General features: G+C 37.5%; 1 protein-coding gene across 6 annotated transcripts; it reads left to right on the forward strand.

Annotated features, from left to right (window-relative positions):
* Positions 1-1,202: 1,202 nt before the first annotated feature.
* On the forward strand, positions 1,203-21,043 carry LOC124803051 (protein HEXIM1). 6 transcript variants are annotated; one of them, XR_007017186.1, is made up of 5 exons: positions 1,203-1,288; positions 7,148-7,266; positions 7,423-7,504; positions 10,251-10,404; positions 20,762-21,043. XR_007017186.1 is itself a non-coding variant. In XM_047264174.1 (5 exons), the coding sequence occupies exon 1, from the start codon at positions 1,364-1,366 to the stop codon at positions 2,561-2,563; it is 1,200 nt and encodes a 399-aa protein (XP_047120130.1). In that variant the 5' UTR covers positions 1,213-1,363; the 3' UTR covers positions 2,564-2,565; positions 7,148-7,266; positions 7,423-7,504; positions 10,251-10,404; positions 20,744-21,043. The 6 variants fall into 6 exon arrangements, 4 of the variants coding, with proteins under 4 accessions (XP_047120130.1, XP_047120128.1, XP_047120131.1 ...); XM_047264174.1 differs by having other exon boundaries at positions 1,213-2,565; positions 20,744-21,043; XM_047264172.1 differs by having other exon boundaries at positions 1,213-2,565.
* The last annotated feature ends 1,027 nt before the right edge of the window (positions 21,044-22,070 follow it).

Genomic DNA, 22,070 nt, shown 5'->3' on the forward strand with positions numbered 1-22,070 from the left:
GCTGAAGAATCTTGATTACAATTTCAGTACAATGGTAATGAGCTTTTATGAAAGAGTATTATAATTTTAATAGAAGTGCACAAAAATGACATTTTTCATTCTTACCATGCGCCCTTGTACACTGCCACTTCTTTGTACATGAAATTACAAGGCATTTTATTTAGCTTGTCTTTTGCTCTCCAGGTATACCATTTTGTATAAACTGTCTTCAGATATCGCAATACAACTGTTACTAAACCACTGAGGAACACATACTGTAGATGGACGTGTGGAGACCTACCATGCCACAGAACAATTTCAATGATTTCACAGCTAGATAATCGTATTGAATGACCTACAAGAGGGCCTGCTAACATAGTGACTTGGAACAAGACAATCAGTGAAGTATATGGAAAGTGACAACATGTAACAGTGCCTCAGTTTCAAATAAAGTTAGCGAAAACTGCGTAATATTATCGTTACTATGGGTCAGAGGGCGACAATCATTGTCTCGGCACATCTCATACCAACGACAGTGTGAATTTTTATCCCACGTGACATGGTGCAGCATACGTAGAATATTCTTTTGGACAGGAATTAACAGAACTTAGTTGTGATATCTTGTGGGATACAGATTATAATAATATTATCTAGATACAGTGAAGGCCGCCACAAAAATTAAATGCAATTTGTTTTGCAATACAAAAATTTAATGCAAAACAAGATATTTATATTGGAGATATATGAACTTTAATAATTTTATCAGAACAATAAAGCCAGTTTCATACAGAAATAAGTTGTGTGCGTCGCCCTTCCAAAGTTATCCCTTAGTGTCAATTTATTTTACGAAATACAGACTGTACGTCAAAAAGCCATTATATTCATAAGACCTATATTAATTTCTGTTTCAGTTGAGTTGAAGTATTGGTTTTATCTACGTTAAATTCTCTATAATGTAATTTGTGAACACTTTTTTCGTCTTGCAACTTTTTAATTTATCTACAAAATATATGCAATTTCTTACAGTTGTTGAATTTCTAGAACATTTACTGTAACGAAATGAAATATAAGTTTACAAAAGACATGTAGGTAATGTTTTTTATATGCACACAGTCATTTTAGGTAGTTTGAAATCACGACTTTATTCTCGACTATGGAAGATTTAGAAGGCTGTGGTTGGTAGCGCTGGGCATGAAGAGGCCGGTTTAACGATCAAGCTGGCGCTGTGCTGGTTATGTGGGAGACCTTGGGTAAGATGGCGATCGGAGTTCGGTGAGAACGGCAGACATATTTGCTGCTCTTGCGTTTAGTGAGTTTCGCTGTCGTTTATTGGTAAATTTCATTGTTAAAAATTTGAGAAACTGTTCCTTTTAACTGTTTACAAATGTCTGGAGGCGTTGCAGTTGCAGAATCTATTGCAGAAGCTTGTTTGAAAATTGAACCGAGTGACGTTGCGCGTCGTATTGAGAACCTCCCAGATATGCAGTCGACAGACGCGCAAGTGGATGGCGGGCCAAAGGAAGAAGACACCGCTAATACAAATGGTGAAGGTACTGCATTCAGAAAGCGAAAGAAGACTCGAAGAGGAAAGCCGAAGAGACGCAGGTTGAAACCGTATTCACGTCTTTGGCAAGATGATAAACAGCGTTCGACAAATAACAGACGATCTAAAGTATATGCGTATGGACAGCCGGAAGCGCCGTTTAACACGACACAGTTTTTGATGGCGGATCACGATCTTCAGGGATTGGATGACCATCTTCGAAATGTCCCGGTTGTACAACGACCACCAAGAGCGCGAGATTCGAGTTTTAGCGTGGATTCGGAGGATGATTATTTTTATTCCTCGCCGGAAGACGAAGGCGAATTTCTTAGTAAAGAATTCACAAATACTTATGAAGATCTCCACGCAGAAAGGATAAGTGCTATGTCGAAAAATCAACTAATTCAAGAATGTCTGATGCTGGAGGAGAAGGTTGAAATGTTGGAGACAAGAGTGAAATCTCTTGAAGGCAGCCGGGTTACGGATCAGGTGAGCGCCGACAGTGTATCGGAAGAGCGAGTGGCGGATGCAGCGGAACTTGAAAGGTTACAACTCGAGAACGAACAGTTGCGGAGAGAGAACGATCATCTTAGAAGGGAAAACGATCATCTTCGTTCTTATATGAAAAGAAATTCTTCGACTGTTTCGTCTGTGGATTCAGAAAGTGATAGTTCATCGTCTTCGTGCTCAACAGGCAGTGATTCTTCGGAAAGTGAAAATGAGATGGAAGACTGTGAAGAGACTGATGCAGTGAGATTCGAAAATGAAGAAATCGATGCAACTGACCGCGAAAATCCGGAAAATGTTCAGTTTGACAGATCGACAGCTGATGTCCCTATTAGTCCGGCACATGAGGGGACTGCGGATATGAGAGAGGAAATTGACAGTGAAGAGCACAAAAATTCAGACCAAATTCAAAGGAATGGTAGTTCGTTAACAGAAGTGTTTGCGGCAGAGCCCGAGCCAGAAACTGCTGTACCACAAGGCAGCAGTTCTGCCCGGTTGGAGAGTAGCGAAATGGACAGTGAAGAAAGTAAATAAGTGTAAGCTTTCAATATTTACATATTGATGTTCTTAATCTGACTGAGAAGTACTAGTACTGCTTTATCCGGTGCATCTTGTTTTCCAGTAACGTTTTGTCAATGTTTTGTTAGCGAGAGAATAGTATTAGATTCTCAGAGTACTGTGCTTTGTGACTTTACTATGGTTAGATTTTAATCAGTCTTACCTCGATTAAAGGTAAATCATGGAATCTCTGTTAAATATTGTCCCCTTAAAGTATTTATCGCAACAAAATTGCAAGCGTTAGCAGAAGACTGAGCTGAGGGAGAAAGTCATTGATGACTAGTAATAGCACTGTCAAAGTTGGTTCAAATGTCGAAAGTTTCGTGCAAGCCGCAGCAGTTGAAAATTTGCCTGGTGCAAAGTGTCTTTCCCTTCGTCTTTTTATTCAGTCGATAATATTAATCAAAGTTTCTGAAACGAATTCAATTTTTATTGATAGCTATGAGACAATTTTGATTTGCGTTTTATTCTTTAGTAAATTTCACCAAAACTAAAATTAGCAGACTCGAGACTGGAGATGAAATTCGAAAGATACCACTAACACCAGGACATCACATTTGTCAGCGTTATTGACATACTACGATAACGTGTTCATGGCTCAGAATTTGTTGTAGAAAAACTCCTGAAACGGCTCCAAGAAACGCCGTGATAAGAGTATAAAGTGTTTTATAGATGAGGAATATTGCATTTATTCTATATTTGTATAATGTGCTTCTAGAAAGTCATATTTGTCTCTTTGTACATATGTTAGTATTTTCACTGTAACATTATTGAAAATATACACCATTGTAAATAAGAAGCTACACTGATACCACTGTTACAATCCTTGAAATTCTAAGGTAGGTTTTTGTTTTCTGCAAAATTTTAAATATATATCGGTTTGAAAGATAGGATATTTATTCTTTTTTTTTTTTTAATTTAATGTGACTGTGAAGGTAGTTTGGTTGGATGGCTGGCCAGTTTGTGTGTGTGTGTGTGTGTGTGTGTGTGTGTGTGTGTGTGTGTGTGTGTGTGTGTGTGTGTGTGTGTGTTAGGTTGTCATTTGCTTGTTTTTACAGTACAAAAGTTATTGTGTAAAGTTAGATAGAATTATTGTGTTCAGTTGTGTGCTTTTCTGATGTCGAAGTCCAATTACCTACATAACATAATATCATGACTTACAGTTAGTCTGGCTTTTGTACAAATAATGCCTGAATGTACTTGGGAGTCATCGGGCACATAACTTACGAAACACCTGTTAATCCTGCTCACTGAAAGCACATAATCACAGATTGCTGGAAATGTAATACATGTGCATGCATTACAGACATGTCCTATTTTAGTTTAGTGAACTGTAGGCAGACTTTCCTATGAGACATTCGATACAGCAACTTAAAACACAGAAGTTTGATAACTTATTTGTTGCGCATCAAAATTTTGGTCGTACTGTGACTTAAATATGTCATTCTCTTCAGTTTGTGTGAAGACGATTGTGCAAATGAGGAGCTATCTATGAAAACATTTGTATGGCCTGTTTTCAGCAATTTTACCTTTTTAAGTTTCCTATAACTTACACTAGTCATCACTACTTTGTATGTAAAGTGTCACTGATCATGCTTTAAAGCAGGTGAAACCATCAAATTTTTTGAAAGATCATATAATCAGAGTAGTTATTAACTTAAATGTATTACAAATTCAGCAAGATAATCATGGAGAGTGACAATTGTATTCTTTGCCTCTTTTAGACTGGGTTTACTTTAGTTTTATTGTTAGCAAGTATTTGAGCCCCATATTGGTTTATGCAGTTTATAAAACTTTTTTTTTAATTCTCCCAATGAACCAAGTAATTCAGTTGTCAGAGTTCATTATACAATGACCTTTCAAGAAGTTATTAGTGTCAAGCAGGTGAAATATTTTAATAATGGATAGGAATCGAAATATTGTGTGAATATATTCTCTCTCGTATAGTTTCAAACCAAATACTGATAGGTTTAGGCAAACAGACGTTTTGAGGTGAGCAAAGAGTAGAGGTGACACATAATGGACAGTTGCTGCTGTTGTTAATTGGAAATTTGTGTATTTTGATACAGAGAAACATATTAGGTAAGGCTTGATTTGTTGGTGTTTAAAGCTTGAGATAGGTGTGATTTTTGGTAAGCAAATAACTGGAAAAGAAAAGCAGTTCATTGAAGTGTGGAAAGGAGTGAGAGAATTGTCTTGCTTTCTTGGTGGAACTGCATAAGATAAAAGGCTGCTCTTTGTTATTCATATTACTTTTAAGACACATCTGCCATATTTTCAATGTATAAATGGTAGCAATTATGTTTTATGGAAATTCAAATATTGTAGAATTAACTGAAACAGGTGTGTAAATGGTATTTTGAAGATACATACACACAATCATACATAAACGTGGACCGTTTGAAATACACATAGATATCTGTAATAATGATGTATTTTTCATATTTGATTTTGAAATATATACATATATATATATCACATGTCGCATTTCAGTGTTTTTTGAGCCCCCAGTATTCCAGATACTTTCCAGACAGGAAGTAAATGGGTAGTGCAGGTTGGATGTCCCTACTGCAGCTAGATTTTGGTTCTGATACGAAGTTAGTTGTGTAAGTGGGTAGTCACAAGAGAAACTAGTGTCAAGAAAACTTTCCAAACTGTGCTAAACATTGATTAAATAAATATATTTCCTTAACTTGTGCTATGTCGAGGTGACATTTGATACCAATATACAACTTGGCACAAAATTTGAAAAGATTTTCATGTTAGGAAGAAATGGGTGTGTATTCTTATGGTAGACCTTGTAGTTGTCCCTCATCTGCCTTATATGTAATACCTCTTGTATTTGAATTAATTGTTGGAGGAATGAATGTTTTTCAGTTAGGTACCAGTGTAATGTCTGGGATCCCCAAATTCAGTTACTCAGGAAAACTTGCTCCTAGAAGCAATAAATATAAACAAACACATTCATAATTGAGATGACAACCACGATTCTTTTCTTACGTAAAAGTGTCTGCAAGGGTAGCAGGAACAAATGTGGATGTGTCAGCTTAAACCAGTCTTGAGTTCTGCTCTTGGCTGATGTGCTGAACAAAATCAGCTAACTGATATGCAACAGTTCACATGGATTCTGGACATACTCTTTAGAGTAAATAAATGCAAGGCTGATCATAAATGTTTTAAAATAGTGATCTGCTGTATACATTAACATTGACTGCCGACAACTAGTTCAGATTGATGGTATCAGTTGATTGGCATAAAACTAATAAAATTCCCTATATATATGCACAACATGGTCAACTAATGATGATCTCTGTGATCAAAACTAGTTATCAGCTGTGAATATTATTTCTGTAGCTGGTTTTGGTGGATTGATATGTGAAAAATGTTGGAATGGTAAAATATGTCTGAGTTATATGTTCACAAATTCAAGGAATAATTATAAATGCAAATGGTCATGGTGATCCAGAATTTGTCAGACTATCTTCCATTAATATTTGCAAAATACTTCTTTCTGGAGAAACAAATGTCTATTTTTTCAGTGCTGGTATCAAAGTAAATAAACCATGGTTACTTGTGAAAACAGATGGGGTATTTACACATATTCTCTTTAATATTATTTGATTAGAAAATGCATCAATTTTGTATTGGGTTGTGTAGGTCAGTGCACTCTTCCAAAGCACGTTTGAGAACAGACCTTGAAACATTGTATCTGAAAGAAATGGGAGATTAGGTAGGTATTGTGACAGAAAGGTAGCGAGTTGGTAGTGATCAAAAAAATAATTTTCCTATTCCTCAGAGTTAGGAGGCAGCTAGTTTGGTAGACCAGTCTTGGGCTTTCAAAAATTTATCCTTCTCTTCCGACTAAGAACAAACAAAATGCAGTACCACTCTGCCCAAGAAATAACATACAGAATAAACGCTATTTGCAGTAAGTTTAATAAGTATATTATTAAAGTTCTATTATGGTGCTCAAAAGATTTTTTTCATTTTACACAATCCAAAAACCTTACACATTATCATTGTGCGTCTCATCATGAGAGAATGGTCATTTGCTCCCCTTCAAAAGTAGCTGTACACTGGAATTCTGTCCTGAGCCCAGTGCTTAGTCATGGAGTAAAATCTGGCATAGGAGGAATAATATTATATAATATGCCAGTAGTTGCCCTATACAGATATTGCTGTTACCTGTTATAAAACACTCTGCATTGTATAAATGTAAAGTTTAGATGGCACACTTCATGTATAAGCTTCATTTCTGATTGGTTTGTCTTCGAAGTATTGCAAATTTATCTTGGGTTATGGGACACATCAGTTGTATTAACACATGGAAGAGGGGCTAAAATGTTCATAGAGGTATTGACCAGTCAGTATTAAAGAATGTTGCCAATGGATTAGCTGCAATTTATATGTATTATACTTTTCCCCCATAAGTTAATCTTGGATTCTACGTGCTTGCTGTTAGATTAAGATGTGTTTAAGAAAATTTATTTAGCATAACAATCAGACTAAAAAGCCCTGGTATCTGTTTTTACTAATTAAAAACACAATCTTCATTCTCAGTGCTGTAGGTCATCAGGAGTTGAGGTACTGTGGCAGATACCATAAAGGATGAGGGGGCCTGGAGGTGATAATGCTAATACAACATGGCTTCCCATAGTCCTGCATTTCTGCTTGAAAGTGTAAGTTTTCCTACAAGTATATGTGAAAAACAAGGTCGTATTATAGTTTGAAATGAATTAAAAAGTTTGTAGTTAGGTACTTAATTGAAAAGGTGATACGAACATTGTATGTTTTTAAGTGAATTTTCCAGTGATTTGTATGAATTACATTTATAGGATCTGATTAGTATTCTGGGGGCATCATGACGGTATCTCAGCAATGGTGAGATAGTTGGAGGGTCTGCAGTATACACTACAGGTAAGCACATACTGGGTGTTAAGAACAAGTTTTTGTCCTGGAAAGTGGTGTATGCTGTATGTTAAATTTTGATGACAGGTATATAATTGAACTTAATGGGGGGAGAGGGAGAGAGAGAGAACTGTATGTAGCAGGTAGTAATATTTTGCAAATAAATTATGGTGCAGAGGAAAGTCAGTAATGATTAAACATCAGTAGACACAAAAATTTTCTTTCTTATTTTTGAAATTTCATTTGCAAATGACAGTTCACATTACACATTTGTTTAAAGACTGGTCAGAATTAGGAAAAGTTGAAATCAAAAGAAAACATCGTGTATATTCATAGAATATTTCCTATATGCACTGAAAGATATTTTAAGGTAATAGTTTGTGTGGCTCTTGAAATTAGTTTCTGATACACACATCAGCATTGTCCGAAGAACAGCCACATTGGAAAAAATTGTGTTTTTAGCAGGGGACATAAGCGACTGGTAACTGTGTAAACTGTTAATAATAGATTCAATGGCGGAAGAGCATTGTCATTTAAACTGTGATGAAATGTTTAAGGCAATTGCAATAACTGAAAATGGGAGAACACAAGCTGTTGATAGGTCTCTAAATACAGGAAGAGGCTATTTTCAAGAATATGGACTCATTATCAACAGTTTGTCAGCCCAGAAGAAAGGCACCAAAGAAAACCAAGGGTTACCACTGCAGACCAAGACAGATTATTGTGCATTGGAGTCATGTGAGAAAGAACTTTAACTACCAGAATAAAAGTACCTTTCAAAAGATAAGTAATGTAGTTGTTTCAACCCAATTATCAGAATCGTGCTACGTGAAGGAGGCCTCTCAGTCTTTAAAATTTCTTGTTACTCGAATCGGGCAGTGGATCAGTGAGGACAAGTCCTCTTTACAGATTAGTCCCACTAGATTCAAGAACAGTGCTTACTTGTAGGTAACCAGGTAATGGAGAAGGGCTTAGAAACTTACAGCACATACACAAATTTCAAGGAGTTTCTATTGTGGTCTGTGGAAGAATAATGACCAGTAGAAAACCAGACCTCATTTTTGTAAAAGGACACATGAGCAATTTTTTATATTCAAAACATTTTGCAGCCATTGGTGCGTCTGATCCTTCATGAGTACAGGGCTGAATTCCTCTATGTGCATGATAATGCTAGATCGTATGTTACCAGAGCAGTGTTTGAATGGTTTGAAAGACACAGTATTCAATTGCTACAGTGGTCTGCTCAGTCTTGTGACCTAAAACCCATAGGTTATCTTTGGAATAACCTTGAAAGAAATGTTTTAGAAGGTGTAGACAGCATCCACTGTCTAGTTCATCTTATTTCGTCTGCAGTAAGATGATGCCAAGCTGTATGTACCTCAAAGGTGCTACCACTGACTGATACCAAAATTTATTGACTGTTGAGAGTGATAATGTTCTACGAACTTCCCAGTTCTAAGACTGTTTCGTTAAAATTCTCGTGCTATGTTATTAAGTCTGAATCAATGGTTGAATATTGTTACAAAGTTAAGTTATAGATATATGATTCATATATACCAAATATCTGGCCACAAAATGCCACTAACGCCACCAAACCCCATATATATAACAATGCCGTCCTCCATAGAGACAGGAAAAATGAGAAAAAATAATGGTATTCATGCTTGATTTAATACAGATTTGTAGGCTGAAGAAGAATGCCATTTTAAAATTTCTGTTTTTATAATTTATGCCTGTTCAGAGGAGTTGCATAAAATATTCTTACTATAAGCATCATTTTGTTGTACGGTTTAGTTAATAATGGAATAAAAATACACAGTAAATAACACTGTTTTTAGAAAAACAAAACTGTCAAAAATAACCAGTGATCTCAATAGTTTTTTCATTGCCTCAGAAAATAAATTTCTTTCCCATGTGGTGAATGTGGATTCATTTTTTAAATGCAGCTTGATTAATTTTGATATCAGTGGTTATTGTGTAGGCAGGTATGTTGCGTTTTATAAGAGCAGTTCTGTACATTTGATCTTGATAGTTTCAAATCACTAAGCAAGCAATCCAATAACATTGAATGGTAATAGCTAGTAACTTTTTACTGTTTTCCAATTACACAGTATGATGCCCTGTGAGATACAAAAAACAGTGGTCATCATGTGGATTTCAGTATACTTTTACCTGAGGTGTTACATCTGCTTCAGTTTTCTGCATGTTCAGTGAATCATACTTAAGTCAACTTCCTTTGATGTGCAGTGTGTTAGTACATTTACAAACAAAGTATGTTCAGCAGACATAGTATTTATCACATATTCTTCATTTGACATTTAACAGCTATTTACAGCAACAATTGATGATGATAATTTGTCATGGTGTATTACTTCTATGAATACATTTTTACCAGACCTAGCATACTGATCACTTGACATAGTTGGTGATAGATGCAGTGCAGTGCATCTGTTCCAAAATTTTAATCAAATGAAAAGGACAGATTGCTACTCACCATGTAGAGGAGATACGTCTCACACACACACACACACACACACACACACACACACGTCTGTATAGTAGTCTTTTCCTTGTGCCTGTTTGCTACTAAACATCTCCTCTACATAGCAAGCAGCCATCTGTCCTTTTTATAATATTATTAGTAATCCATCCAGGACTTTCCATTGTTTAAAGTTTTAATAATACTATTACAAGGACCACATTTATTAGTGATCATATTGTGTAACTAAATCTCAATCCCGTCCTGTTTTTCCAGATCTATCCATCCACCATTTATTCGTCAACATGGTGTATGGAGAAAGAAGATTGTTGACTGATCGGACATCAACAAATTGTGATATATCTTTGTTCGAGGAGCCATTTTTTGTGCACTGCTAACGGTATATCTGCAATTCCATTTGAAGTTGGTGGTAAAAATGTGAATTAGAATTTTCTTGATGAAAGAATCTCAATGAATAGTCATATGGGGCATAATTTGTGCCTAATAAATTGTAATTTAGTGCTCATTCCATGTAGGGCTGGCCAAATTTCTAATTTTATATGTGCTACTTTTCTACACAGTACTGTGAAACTGTAATGTAAATTTGCCAGTTACAAGCTGCTTTGTAGGTGCAAAATAAATATTAAATTGATGGAAATTGCAAACAGTAGGCCGGCCGAAGTGGCCGTGCGGTTAAAGGCGCTGCAGTCTGGAACCGCAAGACCGCTACGGTCGCAGGTTCGAATCCTGCCTCGGGCATGGATGTTTGTGATGTCCTTAGGTTAGTTAAGTTTAACTAGTTCTAAGTTCTAGGGGACTAATGACCTCAGCAGTTGAGTCCCATAGTGCTCAGAGCCATTTGAACCATTTTTTTGCAAACAGTAAACAAAAATTAAGGAAGGCATCAAGTCATCTGTATCTGACTTACGCATGTATTTGTCGACCACAGTATTACTGCACGTGGGCGTGAGAGCGCTTTGGTTGGCTTATCAGGAGTCAGTGCATAATAGAGGTTGATAGTATATGCTCAGCTGACCTAAAAGTATCAACAGTGTGATGCATTGTGTGTGTGTGTGTGTGTGAGATAGAGATAGAGATTGATTGATTGATTGATTTTAATGTATTAATAGTGAAGTACTTTAATTTTGATGATTATACTTGATACATCTTTTCACAAATATTTTTTCTTGTGTATGTGGCATGGTTCCACACCCTTTCCCCCATTGGAGGTTTTGAATTCAAAGGAAAGGGGGGAAAATACATAAACGTAACTACACCAATAGCTAAAGCTTTTCCTGGGACAGTCCGTTGTTATGAAATGGAACACACACAAAATTGTTTCATATTTGACAGCATCTGTTTTGAACATGTTCTTTCACTTACGTTAAGAAAGTACCTGCATAAAACTGTCTTTCGTAGTGGATATAATGCCATGATATATCCTTGCCCAACTTTTGTAGTAGTAACTACAAATATTGTTAAATATAGTGTTTTTGTTTGGACATAGTATTGCTGACCAAATAAAGACACTGAATGTTGATTTTTGCCCTTTTTCTGGATTGTTACTCCAATCAAAATACCACTGTATGAAAATGGTTCAGAGATCAGTCTGCTGAAATGCCAGAAAAAGCTTGAAAGAAAAATTAAGGCTTAATATCACTTGACAGTGACAACATTGCAGATAAAGCACATCCTCTGAAAGGGCAAGTTTGCAGAAGCTAATCAGCCATATACTTTTCAAAGGACCATACCAGCATTTGGATTTTACACTCATTTAATACGTTCAAAACTAGGCTTGATTTTTACATTCTTGGGTATTAGACACTATTTAGCTATACAAAAGACTTTGTGTGCCTCGTCCTTACTTCTATGCCTTGCATGTACCTATAATGTTTGTTTGTAAAATACCATTTAGCACAAAAGCCAATTACTGTTCACTTCCAGCCACTACTGTTGCATCGGCAATGAATCATAGTGCCAATTTTCTGACTTTATAAACAATATTCTTTTACTGCCCTTATTCTTTGTTAAATGAACAAATAAACACCATTGGTGACCAAGAACTTTCCTTAAACCTTTGGTGGTCTTGGCTTGCTATACAGATGTCAGTACAAACTATTCTAATTCACTTTGAAGAAAGTGTGTTTTTCTCTGTGTGTGTGTGTTATCGATAATACTACCTAAAAAATGAAAACTTTGTTTTATTCCACATTATAAAATTACTTTTCGTAAGCATCACAATAAGCTCTGAAATAAAACTTCATTTGCATTTTGGCCTCTCCAGTCTATATACACAATTGTTTTATTTCACATTGTGTTTATACATGCCAGCTGTGGCACCATAGTGACAAAGTTACAGAAAAATTGTAGGAATTTTGTGGCTCATTGTTTCAGACTCTTGTTGAACTGTTAAGGAAAAGGGATGAATTATATATATTGCAGTGAGAACTAAATGTTTCTTACCACCATATATATCACTGCATTACTTCCAGGTCAAACTGTTGCTTTGTCAAACTATTTAATATATTTATAAATTATGGATACCCAAAATGGCTAGTCATAGAAAGAAAGACAGAAAAATGCAGTAACAAGTAGCAGCAGACTGATACGAAGAAAATGCAAGATGAGTTACAGCTGTGTCCATTTAATTTTTTCCCCCTTTCCAGATGATTTTCCTTCAAACTTAACATCATGGGAGAATGTCTCACATAGCCTCTGGATATCACTGTTTCCTTCAACCCAATCCAGTCAATTTAGTCATGTAACCTCTAATTATGTTAAGTTAGTGTGGGTGTTTATTTATATCCACTTGCTGCTTTCTGATAAATATAGTTTATTGCTTCTATTTTTATTTGAACTTTTGTAAAGTAATATGCTTTATTATTAAAAACTACCCACTGCAAAATGGGTCCACACATAAGTAACACAATGGATGAAAATAGATTACTGTTGCTGTCTTCATCTCTTAAAATAGGTGAAAACTGGCAGTGAATTCATGACTCTTTCTCTCTCCTACTAACCATCTCTGGTACAAAGGTTTAGAATTCCACAGACATAAATTTGCATTTTCCAGCTGTATAAATCGCTTCAGACAGAAGCTCATCCACAGTTAATCATACAAATTGCTGTTAGTGCAGGTACTGACATAATAGATCTGGGCCAAGTGATAATTGTAATCTGTGCTGATATCTGATACTGTAAATTAATTGTAATTACGTATGCACTTAGTATGACATTTTATCGTAAGCTTGTAGCTCTAGTAAGAACCAATCAATAGAAAAAGAATGCGTCGCTCTTGCAGTAGAGAGCCAATATTGAAATTGAAAAGAAAATGTCACAATAGTAGTGTAAAATTCACTGATTCACTTCAAACCATCTGTATTCCTTGAAGTATAATATATTAAAATATATTCTGCCAAAATTCATTGCAGTCACTGTTGACGACTACTTCAGTCTGAACACTGGTTTGCTGCAGCTCTGTGCTACCTTCTTCATATCTGCATAACTCCACAAGCTACATCCATTTGAACCTACTAAAGTCTTGGTATTCCTCTACAATTTTGACCACCAACACTTTCTTTCCACTACCAAATTGACAATTCCTTGATGCCTCAGAATGTGTCCTATCAAGCAATGCATTACTTAAGTGGTATGCTAAATTTCTTCTTCTACCAGCTCGATTCTGATTTCACCAGCTTGAACAGCGAGATGGAGGTATCACGGCTGTCTGAAATAGATCTGTACTTCCCAAGCTACGAGTGACTCCATGCTCAAAAGAAGCCACACCCTCAAAGCGATCACCATGTCACCTTGCAGGATCCTATGGCCAACCTACCTGATATAAGTAGGTGCTCCACTCAGAACAGCAGTTCTCATTGATGCTCCATATGATGTGCATATTACTGGCCAGCTTGTGACAACTACTGCCTCGAACATGGACTACTCTTGGACTCAATGATATTCTACTTCTTGTTCACCAGTCTATCCAGTGCATACATAATAAAGTATGTTAGTAAGTTTAAACCTTAACAGGTTCAGTGCCTCATTTTTTATTTCATTTACTCATATCATTTTAAGCATTTTTCTGTATCAACATATTTCAAAAGCTTCTATTCGCTTCTTGTCTGAACTGCTCATTGCCCATATTCCACAGTCATACAAGGCTGCACTCAAGACAAACACTTTCAGAAGGACTTCCTAACATTTAAGTTGATATTAGATGTCAACAAATTCTTATTTTTCAGAAATGCTATTCTTGCTGTTGCTGGTCTGCAGAAGATATCCTCTCTACTTTGCCCGTTATTAGTTACTTTAATGCGAAAATAGCAATGCTTAATATACCACTATAAATTTTTCATGTCATAATCTATTTCCCTCAGTTTAATTCGATTACACTCCATTATCCATGTTTTACTTTTATTGCTTACAATCTCTTTCCAAGATGGTATCCATTCCATTCACTGTTTTTCCAAATCTTTTGCGATCTCTGACAGAATTACAGTATTATTAGCAAACTTTAAAGTTGTTACTTGGGTTTGATTAAAAAAAAAGTGGCAGCACTATTTGAATTCATACTAGATTTTATTGATAGACGTTCACTTTATTATGTACTCACATATAGTTGTCCCACATCTTGATCAGCTTCCCCCACGTCCCTCCCCACACACATTTAAGCATCATACATCTTCAACAAGTCCATCTCTGCCAATGTTTTACTAGGACTGCCGTATGCTGTGCCTTGCATCTTGTGTTGTATTATGTGCAGTGAGGAGGTTCCTTCATTTTGGCAAACGGGTCATCACATGGACTCGTATAGGGTGAGTACTGTGATGTTCCAGTACCTGCCACTTCCACATATGCAGGCGCTCTTGCATGGGGCTCATCTTGTGGAATCGTGCATTGTCATGAAGGGTGATGAGATACAGTGCCAGAAGGTGCTGGCACATTCTTCTCAGTGTGGGCAAAGGTGATGTCACAAGAAATAGCAGTAGTAGGGTGCAGTGACTATCTACCCCTGGAGTACAACATATGCGTGATTAACACATGGATGTCGTAAGCAACAATAAGTCACGTAACAGTATCCATCACTTTGGTACCAGCTGGTTCACAGCACACATTTTCAGGATGAGAAGAACCAGGTCATTTCTATTCATAGGCTGGTGTTGAACGACATCCCTGCCATCCTGAAGCACTTTCACCCATCCAAACGCCATACGATATGGCAGTGGTGCATCACCACACACTTAACACAGTCCCTGAAAACATTGTTATGCAGTCAAACTACATGCCACTTCAATCTTGAACTCCACACTTTTTCAAGTTTCCTAAACAAACTGTTACGGTGCTTGAACTGTCCTCCAGCACTTTGACATTACACACTGCAACTGATTCAAACAGCTGTCACCACCCAGTACACTGCTTGACCTGACCTGACCAATCAGCTGCATACAGTTTCTCTAAGTAAATGCTATAAACATAGATTTGCCGTACTTCACCAGTTTTTCCATTCTCCTATAAATAATTTTTCATTATTTTGCAATCATGACTTATTGAACTGATGGTTTGGTAGTATTCATACCTGTCAGCACGTCTTCTTTGAAACTGTAATTATTACATTCTTTCTGAAGTCTGAGGGTATCTCTCCTCTCTCATATATTGTGCACAACAAGTGAATTTTTTTTTTCTTTGCTGGCTCTCCCAAGGATGTCAACAATCCTGAGGGCATGTCATCTACTCCAGGGGCCTAGTTTCTACTCCGGGCTTTCAGTGTTCCGTCGAATTCTTCTCGCAGTATCATATTTCCCATCTCATCTTCACCTACTTTCTATTCTCTTTCCATGATGTCCTCAAGTTTATTTTTCCGCTTACATAGACCTTCTATATATTCCTCTCACCCTTCAGCCTTCTCTTCTTTGCTTAGTATAGGCCTGCCATTTGAGCTCTTGATATTCAAACACCGCTTTTCTCTCCTCCAACAGTTTCTTCAATTTTTCTGTAGTTAGCATATATCTTTCCTTTAGTTGCACTTGCTTCTGCAGCCATGCATTTGTCAAACTTGTAACTATGAATTATATGTATATAAAAAATAAAAAAACCATTCCTGCTGAGTCATTTTACACCATCTGTCACTCATTTTTCAGCCTTTTGTCAGTTAAATTATCGCCTGTGTTATTCAAGAATTTCTGTTGAGCCCTATCTTTTTACCCACTTGATACTCTGCTGCCTACATTATTTCATCTCTCGAACCTACCCATTCATATTCCCTTGTATACCTTTCCCCTATTCAGTCACAGTACTTGATGCTCCCTCTGAAACCCTCAGCAATCTCTGGTTCCTTCACTTTAATGAGGTCACATGTCCCTAATTTCCTATCTTTTTGCAATTTCTTTAGTTTGTCTGCATTTCATAGCCAATAAATTATTGTCTGCCCCTGGAATTGTGTTAGTTTAAAATCTGGTTTTAAAATCTGGTTTCAAAATCTGTCTTGCGATTATTTCGAGTGTCACAAGATTCTTCCACATGTACCGTCTTCTGTTATGATACTTAAACCACACGTTAGCAGTGATTAAATTATGCTGTAAGCAGAAATCCATATTCTCCTACTGTTTTCTCCATCTTTTCCTTTTGCTAGTACCAAATTTGTCACCCATCAAAATTAAATGTTCATCTTTTATCTAAAATAATTTCCTTTATCTTGTGCTACACTTTTTCAATTGCTCCATCTGCAGAGATAGTTGGCATATCTGATGGCGACATACTCCTGAGTAGTCCCCGCGAAGTCGTATTTCATAGTACTGATTTATATATGTGGAAAAAAAAGAAGAAAAGAAGATAATGAAGTGATTTCCTAATTTTGAATGGTACCAATATGATAACACGGAGTTTTCTTTGGGAACATCACCCTATGTCATTCTTATCTGGGTTTTCATCAGTTTCATGTACTATGCGTAAGTAATAGTGCCTGCTAATAAAATAAAACAATCTACAGTGTTGAAATTAAACCTCTATGTAGCCACAAAAAATAGAAAATAGTCTTTTTTTACTTTTGTTAAGGTTCCTTGGGATAGGTAATACTTCCACAACAGCCCCCCCTCCGCCCCGACCCCCCCCGGCTCCCCCTCCAAACTAGATCGCAAAAGTAAAAATCTACATTTAAAAAAAAGAATCGTGTCGTATACGTACTGTTTTACAGAACTGTGTGTGTGTGTGTGTGTGTGTGTGTGTGTGTGTGTGTGTGTGTGTGTGTGTGTGTTAAAAAGTAGTATCCAAAGCACTTCTTTCTTTCCAGAGACATCCATCCCAATTGCTTCTTCTCATCAAGTGGCCCTCCAATGCTAACAGTGCAGTAAGCAACACCTGCATACCGTATTTACTCGAATCTAAGCCGCACTTTTTTTTTCCGGTTTTTGTAATCCAAAAAACCGCCTGCGGCTTAGAATCGAGTGCAAAGTAAGCGGAAATTCTGAAAAATGTTGGTAGGTGCCGCCACAACTAATATCTGCCGTCGAATATATGTAGCGCTGCACAGGCATGCTTTGCATGCACAAAGATAAATACTGGCGCCAAAACCTCCGCGTCAGTAAATAAATTAAAAAAAAAAGGTGGAAGACGACATTTCTTCTCCGCCCTGAGTTTCGACCACTGCATTTTATACATTATCCAACGAAGTAAATACAAATTCCGTGACCGATGACCTCGCTGTCTGGTCTCTTTCCCCAAACCAACCAACCAACAAATACCGTATTGTTCATCTTCGAATGTAGCAGCATTTCAATGTACTACAAAAATCCAACTGGCAAGACTGTTTGGGATGTTTGTCAATATGGCCAACTCTACGTTCTGAATTTTTTCCTACCTGTGAGAAGAGATGGTTGCAAATAGGAACTTTTATGAATTGTGAATCATATGCAGTATTCTCTTCGCCATAAGAGTAATACGAATATAAACATTTTGCCATGTATTCTTTCGTGTTTGCTGCTATCTCATTTAAATCCTGTCTGCCTAATAAACTACAAAACTAGGGTGAGACAGCAGCAGACGCGGAAGAATATACATATCATGTCATGTTTATATTCTTATGCCTAATAGTGATACAGTCAGAAATGAAGCAGCAATCGACTAGATTTTTAAATCTAAGATGACTCTTAATTTCTGTGCAGAATCTAATGTACTAAAGAGGCGCCTGCAAAGATTTTCAAACGGAGAAAAATTTTCACTAATCTCTCGTTCAGAACGTCTTCTATCATAAGCCGTCTATTATTTGGTTCTTGTTGATCATTATCAAAGAAAGCAGCAGTGTAAGTAACAACAAATAGCAGTCTCTTGCCATTGTTTTGCTAATGAGACAATTCCTCTTTTTTTTTTTTTATTGTAAGCGGTGGTAGCGTGCACAAAGCAAGCCATGCCGCGAGCGGGGACAGGCCGTAAACACTCATTATCAGAATGCGACAAACAATTCATGACACAGTACAGTAATGCATTTTCAGCTTAGAGTAACGTAAACACCTATAACAAAGAGATCGGCACTTACCAGATCAAAGGAAAATAAGCAATCATTTCAAACCAGACGAAGTACGTGAAAAAGGAAAGGTACCCGTATAAATACGGATGGAGCGCGTGGCGCATAGCAATGGCTACCTAGTAAAGCTTAATTGCTAAGCTTACGACTCGAACATACTGTAGGTGTATCGTCATTCATTCCACCTAAATTGTGTCTCATATTACAATGGACCAACTTTGTTTCGATTTGGTGGTGCGGCCTAAAACTTTTCTCTCCCCATGAATTTCAAGTCTCAAATTTCAAGTGCGGCTTAGATTCGGGAAAAATTTTTTTCCTTGATTTCGAGTCTCATTTTTCAGGTGTGGCTTAGATTCGAGTGCGGCTTAGATTCGAGTAAATACGGTAGTTAATTTTGTGTTGTATGGTTTCTTATTATGAAAATCTGCTATAAATATGATGAAAGAAATCATCTAACTTTACCTTGGAGCTTTTATTTATATATAGTTTTATTCAGACAGTAAATTTGCACAATTTCACAGGTTGTATAAGATTGTAGGACATGTCCAATGTAGATAGTGTCAGTTCATTTCTACAGGATGTTCGAAAAGGTATGTTGCAAGAGGTGGTGCTTGATAGGTGAGTAGGTAGGTAGGTAGATAGATAACATAAAGTATGCTTTGATTGCATACTAGTGTCTCTGAAATTTGGAGGACATAGGCAGTTTGGACTACACATGCTAGGCAATGAGTAAAGGAGACTGTGTAAATTGTAGTCACTCTGACACTGTTGAAACAGTAGGGTCTCCAAAATGGGATCACAGATAAACAGAACAATGCAGACAAGCAACAGAGAGCATACTGTGGGTACTGTGAGGTCAGATTGTTTCCCAGTGGTTGTGTTTCATTTGATACACGACATACATAGAAATCAACAGTCTTATGTAGACAGTGGTAAAATACAGTGCTGTCTTTTGTTCTGTAGTTTCATACTGTACATAGTTTACAGTCGTTCATGGAACGAACAAAGGCAGTTGTGTACACAGTTGCAGAGCACATAAACATGCTACTTGTGTACAGGGAAGCCCAAAGGAACTTGAAAGAGGCTTGCTGGTTCTATGAAGACCATTACCCCAACGTCACAGACTCCCCGCACCACTTTTGCAAGACTGGAGACATTTACAGGAAATGGCCAGCTTGTGTCCTAATGGTCACCAAATTGGACACCTGCAGGAAAGCCGTAAACTAAAGTTTGCTGAAGCTGTACGACAGCATTTTGCAGAGCAACTGCAAGCAAGAGTTGTCTCACACATGACACATTCTGCATGATGAGCACTTTCATCCCCATGAAGTCCAGAAGGCTCATGTGATGACTCAATATGACATCAAAAAAAATAGGCAGGATCCTCATTTCATATGATGTATCCTGTTTCCTGATGAGTGCACCTTTATTGGGGACAGGATGTTCAACATCAGAAACAGCCATGTTTGGATGGAAGAATATCCTCATGGCTTGCATATCCAAGACCACCAATGTTATTTTACTGCCAGTATGTGAGCAGGTTGCATTTATTACCATATAGCCCTGTACATCATGCCTCTGCCCGTTGATGGTCCCAGTAACCTTGTATTCCTATGAGAGGTCTTATCGGGATTGTTGGACTAGGTGCCTTTGTACATCCAGCGTATCCTGTGGACCCTGCTTGGATGGTGCTCTAGCACACTTCTCACCAGACCTGATACCATTGTATTTTCATTTCTGGGGGTATATGAAAATCCTGGCATATGAGACAGCCATGGAGTCACCACTAGATCGTGTGGCATGATTACAAGTTGCTGCTGGGGTCATCTGCCATATGCCAGGAATCTTTCTAGTAGTTCGAGACATCATCAGGTGATAAACAAAATGTATGAAGTTGGTGGTGATCATAATGAATACCTTATGAAAGTGAATGAAGCTTGTGTTACAGACAGTAATGTGCATTGTGTCCTTTTCTCCTTGCCTAGCTTGTGTTGTCCAAACTGTGTGCATCCTCTTCCATGTTTCAGACAATTAGCACGCAAACAAACTGTTTTCAAACATAGCTTTATTAGCACAATATCCTCAGATGGTATCAACCTACCAACCACCATACCTTGTAACATACCTTTCAATACACTTTGTATGGTACATTACAGAGAAAAGATGTTACTTATGTAACATTTTTCTGATAAATGGCTTTGTGCAATTTAGGATGAGTAGAGATAGTCATTTTCTACTGAATGCCCTGTAGTCTGTGTACTTGTTGCAGGGGACCCAAAATTGAAACGTATCAGGAGTGTCCCACAACATGGCACAAGTATGGAATGTGGGCTCAGGGGCTGTACAGAAGCAGGAAGTGGCCGCTTGGGGCAATATTTGTAAATGTATAAGTTTTGTGTCATGAATAAATCCTTTCATACTTCCTTAATGAAGGATTATTGTACCATCTCCATGTGAAGTTTTTGTAATCTTTTGATTTTGAGAATAAACCCCTAAAGTTTGTTATTATGTTCCCTGTATTTTTGAGTAAGTAAAGTTCTATGTATTGTGATGAAATGCTTTCATTTTTGTCATGTGCAGTGCCCCTTACATGTTATTTTTTAGTGGTGAACACGCATATGTTTAGTGCATATTCCTTTCCTTCCACATTTAATTTTGTCTGGGTATTTCCACATGATTAAGTATAATCTACAACTTGTAATAATATATGTAGTTATATCTAAAAACAAAGATGATGTGACTTACCAAACGAAAGCGCTGGCAGGTCGATAGACACACAAACATACACACAAAATTCAAGCTTTCGCAACAAACTGTTGCCTCATCAGGAAAGAGGGAAGGAGAGGGAAAGACGAAAGGAAGTGGGTTTTAAGGGAGATGGTAAGGAGTCATTCCAATCCCGGGAGCGGAAAGACTTACCTTAGGGGGGGGGAAAAAAGGATGGGTATACACTCTCGTGCTCGCGCGCGCCCACACACACCCACACACACACACACACACACACACACACACACACACACACACACACACACACACACACACACACACACACACACACACACACACACACACACACACACGAGCAGACATATTTAAAGACAGAGTTTGGGCAGAGATGTCAGTCAAGGCTGAAGTGCAGAGGCAAAGATGTTGTTGAATGACAGGTGAGGTATGAGTGGCGGCAACTTGAAATTACCGGAGATTGAGGCCTGGTGGGTAATGGGAAGAGAGGATATATTGAAGAGCAAGTTCCCATCTCCAGAGTTTGGATAGGTTGGTATTGGTGAGAAGTATCCAGATAACCCGGACGGTGTAACACTGTGCCAAGATGTGCTGGCCGTGCACCAAGGCATGTTTAGCCACAGGGTGATCCTCATTAACAACAAACACTGTCTGCCTGTGTCCATTCATGCGAATGGACAGTTTGTTGCTGGTCATTCCCACATAGAATGCATCACAGTGTAGGCAGGTCAGTTGGTAAATCACTTGGGTGCTTTCACACGTGGCTCTGCCTTTGATCGTGTACACCTTCCGGGTTACAGGACTGGAGTAGGTGGTGGTGGGAGGGTGCATGGGAC

The sequence above is a fragment of the Schistocerca piceifrons genome, chromosome 6 (assembly GCF_021461385.2).
Source record: "Schistocerca piceifrons isolate TAMUIC-IGC-003096 chromosome 6, iqSchPice1.1, whole genome shotgun sequence".
Taxonomy (NCBI): Eukaryota; Metazoa; Arthropoda; class Insecta; order Orthoptera; family Acrididae; genus Schistocerca; species Schistocerca piceifrons.

Excerpts from the sequence above, each read along its gene's own strand:
- LOC124803051 (XM_047264174.1), top strand. The coding sequence starts at position 1,364 with ATGTCTGGAGGCGTTGCAGTTGCAGAATCTATTGCAGAAGCTTGTTTG.